General features: G+C 37.8%; 2 protein-coding genes and 1 long non-coding RNA gene across 8 annotated transcripts in view; 1 reads left to right on the top strand and 2 right to left on the bottom strand.

Moving 5' to 3' along the window:
• LOC140633127 (coiled-coil domain-containing protein 144A-like) overlaps positions 1-13,619 on the bottom strand; it is a 606,261-nt gene that overhangs the window by 292,409 nt on the left and 300,233 nt on the right.
• The window catches only part of LOC140633286 (ankyrin repeat domain-containing protein 26-like), a 169,390-nt gene that overhangs the window by 42,352 nt on the left and 113,419 nt on the right, over positions 1-13,619 (top strand). For all 6 annotated transcript variants that reach the window (XM_072825617.1, XM_072825618.1, XM_072825613.1 and 3 more), the window contains 5 exons: positions 1,846-2,038; positions 2,872-2,978; positions 3,157-3,293; positions 5,625-5,741; positions 11,687-11,780. In XM_072825617.1, coding sequence (XP_072681718.1) covers positions 1,846-2,038; positions 2,872-2,978; positions 3,157-3,293; positions 5,625-5,741; positions 11,687-11,780 — 648 coding nt within the window. The remainder of the gene's footprint in view (positions 1-1,845; positions 2,039-2,871; positions 2,979-3,156; positions 3,294-5,624; positions 5,742-11,686; positions 11,781-13,619) is intronic.
• On the bottom strand, positions 3,131-5,229 carry LOC140633293 (uncharacterized). The gene is made up of 3 exons (XR_012030921.1): positions 5,139-5,229; positions 4,576-4,691; positions 3,131-3,542 (listed from the first exon to the last, which is right to left on the bottom strand). It is a non-coding gene; the product is annotated as an uncharacterized lncRNA (long non-coding RNA).

A 13,619-nucleotide genomic window follows, 5' to 3' on the forward strand; every position in this document is an offset into this window, starting at 1 on the left:
AGCAGCCTTTTCTTATCTCTTGCCTACTCTTCATTATTAGGCTATCTATCTATCTATACCTCATAGCTACCCTGCTGAGGAGGAATGAAATCTTAAGAGTAAAGTTGAATTCAAGGAGGTTGGTAATAGCATTAATTTCAACTTAGTGCATGAACTTAATACATAGACTGGCTGCTATATATCTAGTTTGGCTAAATGTGTATCCTTTGCTGCATTTTGTCCTTTCTGTAAGAGCTCTAGGTACAACTCTTAGTTTTGGGTCCAGATTCCATGGTGCAGGGCAATTTGGGGGGCAGGTTTGTGTCTTTCCCCAGAATTCATATAATACCTTTTTCCATGAGTCTTAATGAGATGACTGCTGTAAGGATGATTGAGATGCTCAAAAAGTAGATGATTCCTAGATCTCTTTTCCCTGCCCCTCCCCTTGTGTGTTTTTTTCTAAGAAGCCCTAAGCCTTTTCTGCTATTTCCTGGTGCCAGAGTCCATCTCCCACTGCAGAGTTAATGCCATCACTGTGCTTCTCTCATTTCAATCAGGTGGAGCTTTCTGAACTAGTCCCATGGGCCTCCTTGTTCAAATACATATATATTTCATCTTATTTAAATTCCTCCTTTCCAAATATGGCTTTGCCCTCTTCTTCCTCACTTGCAACTACATGGTTCTTTGGCTTTCACCAAATTCTTTTAACCATCTCTAGAGTTTTAACCATCTCTAGAGTCTACTTTCACACCTATGTCAGCCTTGATCATGAATTAGTATTGGAGTTTTTCACTGTAACTTTGGTATGTGTGTGAGTACTGGCCAGATTTGTTTTTCCAACTTGAACATAAAAAGGCATTGAAAATATAAGCATTGGGATCCCTGGGTGGCGCAACGGTTTAGCGCCTGCCTTTGGCCCAGGGCGCGATCCTGGAGACCCGGGATCGAATCCCACGTCGGGCTCCCGGTGCGTGGAGCCTGCTTCTCCCTCTGCCTATGTCTCTGCCTCTCTCTCTCTCACTGTGTGTCTATCATAAATAAATAAATAAATAAATAAATTAAATAAATAAATAAATAAATAAATATTAAAAAAAAGAATATTTCTTAAAAAAAAGAAAATATAAGCATTTTGAGGGATCCCTGGGTGGCGCAGCGGTTTGGCACCTGCCTTTGGCCCAGGGCGCGATCCTGGAGACACAGGATCGAATCCCACGTCGGGCTCCCGGTGCATGGAGCCTGCTTCTCCCTCTGCCTGTGTCTCTGCCTCTCTCTCTCTCTCTCTCTCTCTTTCACTGTGTGCCTATCATAAATAAATTTAAAAAAATTTAAAAAAAAGGAAAGAAAATATAAGCACTTTGAACAGGTGGAAAAGACTGGTGGTAGATCTTTAGACTGAGAAAACCATGCTGTTTTGGAAAGAAAGCATTTGTGAACACTAAGCCTCAGTGGTTACATACACACACACACACGTACACACACACAGTTCTAGTGATGATTCTTCTAAGGAGACCAGTATTTCTCTATCTTCAAATCAATTCTGGATACACTAATTGAATGACCATGCTGGACAATGCCCTACAGTCAATTAAAAAAAAAGAAAAAAAAAGAATGTCTTGTTCTTTGTCTTATTAGAGATATGATATAGATAGATGATACTGCAGTACAAGGTAGAGAATCTCAAGGAGTACAAGAAAGTTCCTAAATGCAGTAGAATCTGAGAAGTTGAGATTAATTCAAATTGGGTCCATGAGAGAAAGCTTAATGAAGGAAGCACATTTGGGTGGGCTTCAGAGGACTTGTTAGTCATTATTTTTCTTACAACAGAAGACAAGAGAATCATTTTTATTTATTTACTTGTTTGATCAGCTAACAGAGATCCTGTAACAAAAATCCTGGGTTTGGATTATAACACGGTGAAAGAAGACACATCCACAGTAAATATTCTTGATAAAATTACCAAAGATGAAGATCCTGAGAGTGAGATAAAGATGAAGGTTGGCATGCTGCTTAAGCAACTGGATCTGCACCTACTGAATCATTCTCTAAAACGTATTTCATTGTGAGTCTTTTAGAAAAAAGAAACCTCTAAAAGTTAGTTACAAAAAATGCTTTCAGAATTTTTTTAAACATACACAAATTATAGGAGTTGTTATTGATTTAACAGTAGATTTTAGGGTATTGCATGGATATTTCTAATTCTAAAATGTAAAGATTTACTGTTAGCTTTGCTAGAGCTTTCTTTCTTCTTTTTTTTTTTTAAATATTTTATTTATTTATTTAGGATAGTCACAGAGAGAGAGAGAGAGAGGCAGAGACACAGGCAGAGGGAGAAGCAGGCTCCATGCACCGGGAGCCCGACGTGGGATTCGATCCCGGGTCTCCAGGATCGCGCCCTGGGCCAAAGGCAGGCGCCAAACCGCTGTGCCACCCAGGGATCCCTTGCTAGAGCTTTCTATGGGGTTTCACCTGATTCTGAGGACATGAAGTGACCTTGTTATTTTCACTCTCCTCAGACAATTAAATAGATGGTTAAATAGTAATGCAAATATCATGTAGACTTTGTAAGGTTTAAAACTTGTTCATTTTTGTAGTTTTTTTTCTAGTATTATGCTATTACCACTAAGAAATGAAATGAATTTTTAAACGAGTTTATTTAATGTTGCATTAAATATGAATCACTGGTTTCTTGATGTCTTGACAGTGTTGTAAGGCTATAACACAGCTAAAACTGCAACATTTTTGTTGTTGTATAATTTGACTACAATTTTAATTATAAAAAGTGATATTCCTCCTCCCACCAGCCCCCCCCCTTGCTAAAATGGTATATTTTCATCTGTTTTCTGGAGATTCTCTTTTAGAGTGTTAAAATGCATTTCTTATCATTCATTTCAGACAAATCTGTTTAAACCCAACAACTGTTAAGAACGATATAGAACTGCTGAAACATTTCTCAGGAAAAGGAGAACAAACTGTCTTGGAATCTATTGACTATACTTCAGGTTTCTATTATTCTCAGATTTGCTTTGTGTTATGTAAAATAATTATTATTTCCAAATGCTTCAATAGCTACATTAGGATTGAGTATTTGAAAAAAACTGTAATCATATTTATTTCTTTTTAAAGATAACATATTTTATTTTTCAGAGCTCCTTTTAATTGATCAATAATTGGTTTCAGATTATGAATTTTCAAATGGATGTCGAGCCCCACCTTGGAGACAAATTTATGGAGAAATTTGTTACGTGCTGATAAAACCCCATGATGTTGAAACTCTGTGTGTTACTTGTAGTACAGAAGGAGTATTTTTAAATGGCGTAAGTAATTTTTTAAGAACCATGTTGACTTTGGTGCTTGGCTCCATCTCTGTAAATGCAGGCATGTCTCCAGGACTGAATGCTGATGGCCACAGAAAATGCGATTCTGTTCTGTTGGGTTGAAGCAGATCCCTTTGCTATGTGTTTGCTGAGCAAATCCAAAACCATTTCAGAATGAGCCTCGGTGTTCCCCATTGCAGGTCATTAAATCAGTCTTCTAAGAAATGACCGTCAAAGGAACCCACGCCACTTTATAAAATGAAAACCTCTGTAACGATCAGTTCACTGATTGATTAATTAATTAATTAATTAATTATACAAGTATTCGGGCAAATAAGAGGCGGCTGAGGTAACACAGAAGCAGTAACTATAGCTTTTGCCCTAAGCGTTGAGAGGACAAAGGGAAGGAATTAAAATGTGGGAGCTTGGAGGAAGCACCCCCAAGAAGCTGGGACCCATGTGTCTGGGGAGGGAGCACCACCAGGCTGTGCTGGTTCCTTAGGGTCTCAGAAGATGTCCTTGCAGAGCTGGGATTTAGACCTCTGAGGAGGGGACCCTGCTTACATTGGTTATGGTCCCTTGGGAGTTCAGAGGGGGGACTCCCACAGAGCTGGGATCCATATCTCTGAGGAATGGTCGCTTCCAGGCTATGCTGGAGCACAGGGGGTCTCATGAAACTGGCACCCAGATGTCAGAGGAGTACAATGCCCAGGAGCTGGTACCTCAGGAGCTCAGAGGAGAGGATCTTTGCAGAACCAGCAGAGCTGAGACCCAGACCTTGGAAGAGGGAGACCTGGTTGGTTTGTAATGGGATTCTAAGGAGTTGTAATGAGCCAGGTTCTGGGAACATAGGGAAAAAACCCTGGGAACTGGAACCAACTGTTGCTACTGGAAGCAGCTGCCACTGCCAGGGTTCACTGCTGGGGACAGGGGACCAGGAGCTGGGAGCAGTCCCTTTCTCCCTCCTCCAGCTTTACAGTCTTCCTTTTACTTGCTGCTAACTGAAGCTGACTGAAGCTGACAAGGGAGAAACACAGCATTCCAGATTCCCACCCCTGAGCACTAAGCAGGGTGGTGGCCTTCTGAATCTTCCACATGAACACATTTTATTTTTTGTCTCATACCTGTTCACTGAACTTACTAGGTGGTCAGATTTCCCCTTGGCAACCCTGCCCTTGGTGTCTTCAATGTAATGTGGGGCCTCACAGGCAATATCTGCAGGGAGAACCTAAATCCTTAGTGGGGATTCCTCATCACAGGGGACTGTTGGGAGAATTGCTACCTCTTGGTTTGGATTGGCTTCAAAATGTGAGTGCCACTTTCTTGATGACCAGCAAGCATCTCATCTGACTTGCCTTATGGTGCATTTCTTCTCAGCATGATCTTCTCAGATTATATCTGCACAGAGGGGGGAGATGAGCTAAATATGACTTAGCCTTTGGTTTGTTTTGATACTCTAAGAAAGTGAAATTTCCAATCAGAAAATAAGAGACTTTGACCTTCTAGAGTGGGGCAAGGACACTTTGTTTCTATCAAGAGCTACTAATCTACATATACCTTTATTTGATATGGAAATATCTAAGTGTTCCTCTCAATTTCAAGAATGAAAGATAAGGAACATGATTCAATAATTACGACAAAATGCATGGCACGCCTGAGTTATATGGGTGTATATGATGTTTTGTGTATGTGTGTGGTTACGTATATATAAAAAGCACACTATGGGTTTTTATATATACATTTGGTTAAGGCAGAGCCAAATCTTTTCTATTAGGATAGGTGAGGAAAGGAAAGAGACAAAAAGAAAGAGGTATGGAGACAAAGGTTGGAGTGTCAGGTGCTTACATGGAGGTTGTAACTCTAGAAAATAATCCCATAGCAACCTCTTTACACACAGAACAAGAACAGAGTGTGACAAATGGAAACAAGCTTTTCTATGGTGGCATTCTAATCTTGGGACCTTTTATGACTTCATCAGATTCTCTTGAAGTCATAATGTTTTTTTGTGTGTGTGTGTTTTGTTTTTTTTGCATTAGAGGAGTGCAGAGGGAAGGAAGCTCTCCATTCTTTGCTAACTAGCAAAATGCCCTACATGCATATAGGAGGTACTCAGTAAAAGCATAATGGATGGATGATGGATGGGTGGATGAGTGGATGGACGGACAAATGGATAACTTTAAGAAGGAAGAATTCTGCCCATATTTTTGATGTATAAAAACTGCCACATGGATCCTCGAGAGAAGAAAACAATATGTGGCCTTGGGTTGTGATGTATTGATCAGGTTCAAATGCTACTACATTAATAATTGCACCAAACTTTTTCTTCCAAAGGGCAAAACAGAAGATGAGGGGGAAATTAATTATGAGAGAAAAAGTGAAATGTATAAAGACCTTGTCACATTTTTAAAAGAAAAATCGGCAAAATTTTCAGAAAATATGTCTAAACAGGTAAGTTTACAGAATCTTGAAATATCATAGCATAGTGTTACTTGACATGTTACCTTCTGTTGAGAATAATTCTATTTTTGGACCCTGTTTATAATTTTTAGAGAGTTTTTCACAATATATTACATAAGAAATATTATAAGTGGAGTACTTCAAGGAAGTTTCTGAACCTCTTTAGGTAATAGGTGTAAAATATGTCAGATTGCTTTCTAAAAAAGCACTTTTCATCTTTCCTTTTGAATTTATAATGCTAAGAACAAAGCAGTCATCCCTGTTAATGAAGCCTAGATGTTTTGATTATTTTTATCTTTTCTGGGCATCCCATGATTACTAACTAGTTGGATTGTCTCAGTAAGTGTGTCAACTGCATATGCATAAGAACTGTACTTCCTCTGTGTCTTGCATGGTTTTTGAAATAGTTTTTGAGGTGGACAAAGGAATCAGTTAATACAGTTATTAAATCTTGATTGAAGCTGATGTGGGTAAGAAGCAATATGCAAGAAATACTAAAGTGATACACTTAAGCCCCAGGCTGATTCTCAAGATGATGTCAATTCCACAAATCCTACATCAGACAGTTTATCAGATCTGTTATTTTCCTTCTGACACTGCCACTTCCAGAGCACTCTATTTTCTTACTATTCTACTGCTGCTCTTGTCCTGAAACGTCTCTCTGTCATCATCCTGTGAGTTTTTTTCCCCTGGTGTTTGATCACCTATTTCCTGGACTCTAGTTTTTCCTTTGTTGTTGTTATAAAATACCTGTACAAAACATAAAATTTGTCATTTTAACTACTTCGAGTGTATCACTGAGTGGCATTAATTATGTGCAGCCATTACTACTGTCCATTTCCAAATCTTTTTCATCATCTCAAACTAAAACTCTTCCCATTAAGCAGTAACCTCCTCATGCCTACTTCCCCAGCTCCTAGGAACCTCTAATCTACTTTTTGGTTTCTCGATTTCTAATCAAATATAAATTTGCCTTTCCTAGGTATTTCAGAGAAGTGGAATCGTAAATTTGTACTTTGGTGCGTGGCTTATTACATTTAGCATAATATGTTCAAGGTCCATCCATGTTGTAGCATGTGTCGGAACTTCATTCCTTTTTGTGGCTGAATAATATTCCATTCGTGTATATAACCACATTTTGTTTATCAGTAAATCTATTGTTGGACACTTGGGTTGTTTCCACTTTTTGATTATGGTGAAAAATGCTATAAATATTGGCTTACAAGTAACTGAGTCCCTGTTTTAATTTTGGAGGTTACCTAGGAGTGGAATTTCTGTGTCATATGCTAATTCTGTATTTAACTTTTAGAGGAAGTACCAAACTGTACCTAGATTGAACCATTTTATGCTCCTGTAGAAGGATTCCAGCTTCTCCACATTACCACCAATACTTGTTATTTTCTGTGTGTGATTGTGTGTTTTTTTTATGATAGATATCCTAGTAAGTATGAATTATGGTATTCCATTATAGTTTGGATTTCCATTTCCCTAATAGTAATGTTTAGCATATTTCCATATTATTGGGAATTTGTATATTTATTTTAAGAAATGTCTATTCAAGTCCTTTGCCCATTAAAAAATGGGTAGTCTTTTGTTGTTGAGTTGTAGGAATTCTTTATATATTGTGACTATTAATCCCTTATCAGATAGAATATTTGCAGATATTTTCTCCCATTCTGTGGGTTGTCTTCACTCATCTTGATAGTGTTCTTTAATGCACAAACATTTTTAATTTTGATAAAGTCCAACAAATACATTTTTTCTTGCCTATATTTTTGGTATAAGAAACCATTGCCAAAGCCAAGGTAATGAAGATTTGTCCTGTTTTCATCTAATAATGTCATGGTGTTATCTCTGTAAGTCTTTGATTCATTTTGAGTTAAGTTTTGTATAGGGTGTAAGTAAAGTAATGTGCAATTTAATTCTTTTTGCATGTGGATATCCGGTTTTCCGGGCACCATTTGTTGAAGAGATTGTTCTTTCCCCATTGAAAGTTCTTGGTATCCTTGTTGAAAATCAATTTGCCATAGATGTAGAGGTTTATTTTTTGGACTCTTTATTATTTTTTGTCTGCCCTTATACAAGTTCCATACTATTTTGATTACTCTATCTTTGTGGTAGTTTTGAAATTGAGAAGTATGACTCCTCAAACTTTGTTCTTGTTTTTTAAAGACTGCTTTAGCTATTTAGGTTCCCTTGACTTTTAGGTTTGGTTTTACCATTTTTGCAAAAAAACAGCATTAGGCTTTTGATTGGGATTACATTGAATTTATAGATTGCTTTGTATAACATTGTTGTCTTAACAATATTATTTCTTCCAATCCATGAACATGGGGTGTCTTTCCATTTGTTTTTGTTTCCTTTAACTTTTTTTATCAGCAGTGTTTTAATAGTTTTCAGTGTCTTCTTTTGCCTCCTTGGTTAAATTTATTTCTAAGCATTATATTCTTTTGGATGCTATTGAATGGAATTGTTTCCTTAATTTCCTTTTTGATTGTTCACTGCTAATGAGGAGAAATGGAACTGTTTTTTTTTTTTTAGTGTTGAAATCAGATCTGGCTTTTGAATGTGAAATTCAAAATCACATCCTGCAACTTTACTGAATTCATTTATTAACTCATTTTTTTTTAATCTTTAGGTCTTTCTACATAAAAGATCATGTCATCTGCAAATAGTTTTACTTCTTTTCAATTTGTGTGTTTTTAAATTTCTTTTTCTTTTTTTAAGATTTTATTTATTTAACAGAGAGAGAGAAAGAGCGAGCGAGCAGAAGCAGGGGGAGTAGCAGGCAGAGGGAGAGGGAGAGGCAGGCTTCCTAGCCTGCCCGGTGCCGCTTAGATTTCTTTTTCTTGTCTAATTACTATGGCTAGACCTTTTAGGATTTTGCACTGAATAGAAGCAGTGAACACTATCTCCATATTTATTCCTGATATTGGGGGAAAGCTTTCAGGCTTTCACCACTGAATGTGATATTTGCTGTAGGCTTTTCATATATGGTCTTTATTATGTTGAAGTTCCCTTCCATTTAGTTTTCCTTTTGTTGGTATATCCCATCATTTTGGTGGAGCTTCCTGAGTAAAAGAGGCATATAACAGGGAAAAAATTGAGGGTTAGCATATGAAAATATCTTTATTTTTCTCTCTGTTATTGTTTCTATAATGATAGTTCAAAAACAATTTTTACTTAGAATTTTAGAGGCATTTTTTTCCTATGTGGCCTGTTTTGACTTTTCCCATCTAACAAAGCCTTTAGGATCTCTTATTCCAGATGTTCTGTAATTTTAATGATGATATGGTTGGTGCTGGTTTTGTTTGTTTTTCATTAATGATGACATATGTCCTTCAAAACTAGAAAAATACTTTTTTTGGTATCACATCTTTAATCATTCCTTCTTCTCTGTTCTCTTTAGAAACTTACTAGTTGGGTGTTGGGCTTCTGAGATTGATCCTCTGATTTTCTTTTCTGTCACCCACCTGCAAATATTCTTTTATTTTCAAAACATTGTACATATCTTTAAAATTTAAGGTCTCATATTTTTAACATTTTATTTCCAGGTGTATATCTCCACCGATCATATGCTTTCATTTCTCTTGGGGTAAAATCTAGGAATAAACAGCAAGATCATATGGTTGCATGGCTATGGTTTTCTTTTTTAATATTCCTCTAGCTATTTGGGGTCTTTTCTGATTCCACAGAGATCTTAAGATGATTTGTTCCAACTTTCTGAAGAAAGTCCATAGTATGTTGATAGGGATTGCATTAAGTGTGTAAATTGCCCTGGGTACCATTGACATTTTCCCAATATTCATTCTGCTAATCCATGAGCATGGTATATGTTTCCATCTCTTTGTGTCTTCCTCAATTTCCTTCAGAAGTGTTCTGTAGTTTTGAGGGTGGAAACCCTTTACCTCTTTGGTTATGTATATTCCTTGTTACCTTATGCTTTTGGGTGCAATTGTAATTGGGATTGACTCCTTCATTTCTCTTTCTTCAGTCTCATTGTTAGTGTATAGAAATGCCACTGTTTTCTGGGCATTGATTTTGTATCCTGCCACACTGCCAAATGGCTGTGAGTTCTAGCAGTCTTGGGGTGGAGTCTCTTGGGTTTTCTAGCTGCATTATGATGTCATCTGCAAAGAGGGAGAGTTTGACTTCCTCTTTGCCAGTTTGAATGTCTTTTATTTCTTTTTGTTGCCTGATTGCCGAGGCTAGGACTTCTGGTACTATGTTGAATAGCAATGGTGAGAGTGGACATCCCTGTCTTGTTCCTGATCTTAGGGGATAGGCTCCCAGTGTTTCCCCATTGAGAACGATATTTTCGTAGATGGCTTTTAAGATGCTGAGGAATGTTCCCTCTATCCCTACACTCTGAAGAGTTTTGATCAGGAATGGATGTTGTATTTTGTCAAATGCTTTCTCTGCATCTATTGGGAGGATCATGTGGTTCTTGGTTCTTTCTCTTGCTGATATGATGAATCACATTGATTGCTTTACAAGTGTTGAAGCAGCCTTGCATCCCGGGGATAAATCCCACTGGGTCATGGTGAATCATCTTCTTAATGTATTGTCGGATCCTGTTGGCTAGTATCTTGTTGAGAATTTTTGTGTCCGTGTTCATCAGGGTATTGGTCTATAATTCTCCTTTTTGGTGGGGTCTGTGTCTGGTTTTGCAATTAAGGTGATGCTGGCCTCATAGAATGACTTTGGAAGGTACTCCATCCCTTTCTATCTTTCATAACAGCTTTAGTGGAATAGGTATGGTTTGTTCTTTAAACGTTTGATAGAATTCCCCTGGGAAGCCATCTGGCCCCGGACTTTTGTGTCTTGGTAGGTTTTTGATGACTGCTTCAGTTTCGTCCCTGGTTATTGGCCTGTTCAGGTTTTCTATGTCTTCCTGTTGCAGTTTTGTAGTTTGTGGTTTTCCAGGAATGCACCCATTTCTTCTCGATTGCCTAATTTATTGGCGTAAAGCTGCTCATACTAAGTTTTCAAAATCGTTTGTATTTCCTTGGTGTTGGTGGTGATCCCTCCTCTCTCTTTCATGATTTCATTTTATTTTATTTTATTTTATTTTATTTTTTAATTTTTATTTATTTACTTATGATAGAGAGAGAGAGAGAGAGAGAGAGAGAGAGAGAGAGAGGCAGAGACACAGGCAGAGGGAGAAGCAGGCTCCATGCACCTGGAGCCGGAGGTGGGATTTATTCAGTAAAGATACAGAGAAAGCTCTTAGGAGTGGGAGGGGTCCCAGCAGGGTTGCCCTCAATGAATGTTCTTATTCTTCCCTTCTGAAAGCTTACTATACTCTTTGAAGCATTTCATACCTATATCTAAAATCTTTTGCTATTATTTAAACATAATTTCAAGAAAAGTTTTTCTACCTACTTTGCCATTTCATTCAACCATTTTTTCCTACCAATGAAATTTCCAAGCCTTTGTTATCTAAATGAAGCAGCAGCTACCACAGTGTTCTGTTTATACTCAACATGATGTACCCCGAAGTTTCTTATCATGCCAAGTATCTTATTTTAAGTCTAAAAAACTTTCTGCCATTAGTTACAGTTTAAATGTATAGCAAATGTACTTATTAAAGAATTTGTTTCAATAGTTTTACTGTCCTTTTATCCTGGTGGAAATACAAAGTAGAGTTAGGTGTTTTGTTATTTCCTTGTTGAAATGTATTTATAAGTCAGTCTTCTTGTCTGTGAAAATATTTACTCTGGCCTTCCATGTTCAGTTAGAGTTAATGGCCAAATGAAGATGAAAAGGTGCACTTAATTGAGATAGCATAGATGAGGTTTTTAAATGTGTTGGTTTTCAATACAGGCTTTTCTTATTTGTATGTCTGATTGTGATTAAAGTAGAGCATTTGAATATTTTCTTAGAAAAGGATTTGGAAATCTTTATGCAACTCATTATTATGTTAATTTTAACAGAGTATTTCTGCAAGACTTCCAAAGAAATCTGTTGATTGTTTACCTGGAGCTGCAGATCAACAAGGGCAAAGTATATTCAGTGAACAAGTAGAAGGTAAGAATTGTATTTTATAAAAAGTCATTTGACAGAATGTTGATTTAAAACAGAAATTCTCATGTATCCTAATTTCCAAAGAAAATCACCTATTACATGCATAGAAAGGAGAAAGATGAGAAAAGGAGGGGAGTTCTATATTTTATCAGGTGTCAGCTGCAGATTAAATTGAGAGTACGGCTAAAGGAGCTAAATTACTGGTTCCATTTCCAGGTATTCCAAGACCTAAGGAATGCCTGGAAATAGTTGGAAAAGAGCAAAGAGGGAATGATGAGAATGACTGAGAGTACAGGGAGTAAATGGAGGAAAATAAGCAATGCTTTATAGTGGAAGGTGGTCAAATGAAAGAATTTTTTTAGGAGGAAGAGCAGGGTATCCCTGGGTAGTTCAGTGGTTTGGTGCCTGCCTTCATCCCAGGGCATGATCCTGGAGTCCCGGGATCAAGTCCCACATCAGGTTCCCTGCATGGAGCCTGCTTCTCCCTCTGCCTGTGTCTCTGCCTCTCTCTGTCTCTCTCTGTCTCTCTCTCTCTCTCTCTGTGTCTCTCTGTGTCTCTCATGAATAAATAAATAAAATCTTTAAAAAAATAAGAGGAGCAAATTATTTGAAATGTGGGGATATCAGGTGAGCTTCCAGTACCAAAACTTGTCAGAGTAGTATACCAAAATTTTCCCACTCTTAACAGTTTTTCTCGCTGTTGGGAAGACATTATGGATTGACCAAGCTGATTATGCAGAGCTATGTCCTAGTCAGCTATAAATGTATGTATGTTAGGGGTGCCTGGGTGGCTCAGTGAATTGAAGGTCTGCTTTTACCTTGGGCCATGATCCCCGGGACCTGGGATGGAGCTGTGCTGAGCTGGGAGCCTGCTTTTCCCTCTCCCTTTGTCTGCTGCTCTGCCTGCTTGTGCACGCTCTCTCTGTGTCAAATAAATGAAAACATCTTTTAAATAAATAAATGTGTACCTCAATGTCATATAAAATGGTGGTACTTCATAAGTTAGTATTATTTCGTGCAAAAAAAAAAAAGAATTGGAAGGAAAAAGAGAGCAGGGTCAGTTAGGTGGAGATCAAGGAAGCTTTATCCCTGATAAAAAGTCCGTTAGAACATTTATGACTTTTAATATGTCTTCACTTTCAGAATTGATAGTGATGAACTTGAGGCTTGATCCTAGAAGGTTAAGGTAAAGTAATACAGCGGCAGCGTTCAGTATGACCCAGGATTTCTCAAATTGTAGGGAATCACCCGAGACCTTGTTAAAAATGCAAGGTCTGGAACATCAGGTCTGGAATCTGCATTTTGACCTCTCAGGTGATGCCAGTGTCTGTGGTCCTTGGGTCATGTGCTCAGTAGCATGGGTATAGACTTTCCTGTAGAGAAATCTGGAAGAGCTGTTGGATAGTAGTTCAAGACATAACAAGGTCAAGAAAAAGCATTATTTTGTTTTTATTTCTGAACATGTTTATAACCAGAGGGGAGCAGGAGGTACAGAAATAGAAGGCATAGATGTAAGATACTATTGCTAAACAAAGAGGAAAGAAGTGGTGGAGAAAATCCATAAAACGGTTGTAAAAGCAAAAAAAAATCAAGACCATAGATCATGAATTACTTTTTAAAAAGATTTATTTATTTATGTTAGAGAGTGAGCGAGCAGGGAGGGGGCAAAGGGAGAGGGAGAGAGAGTCCTTAAGCAGACTCCCTGCTGAGTGAGGAGCCCACCATGGGACTTAATCCCAGGACACTGAGATCATAACCTGAGCTGAAATCAAGAGCTAGACTCACAACTGACTGCGGCCACCCAGGTGCCCCCAGAAATTACTTTTGAAGACAGGGGATAGT

Source organism: Canis lupus, chromosome 5 (genome assembly GCF_048164855.1).
Source record: "Canis lupus baileyi chromosome 5, mCanLup2.hap1, whole genome shotgun sequence".
NCBI lineage: Eukaryota > Metazoa > Chordata > Mammalia > Carnivora > Canidae > Canis > Canis lupus.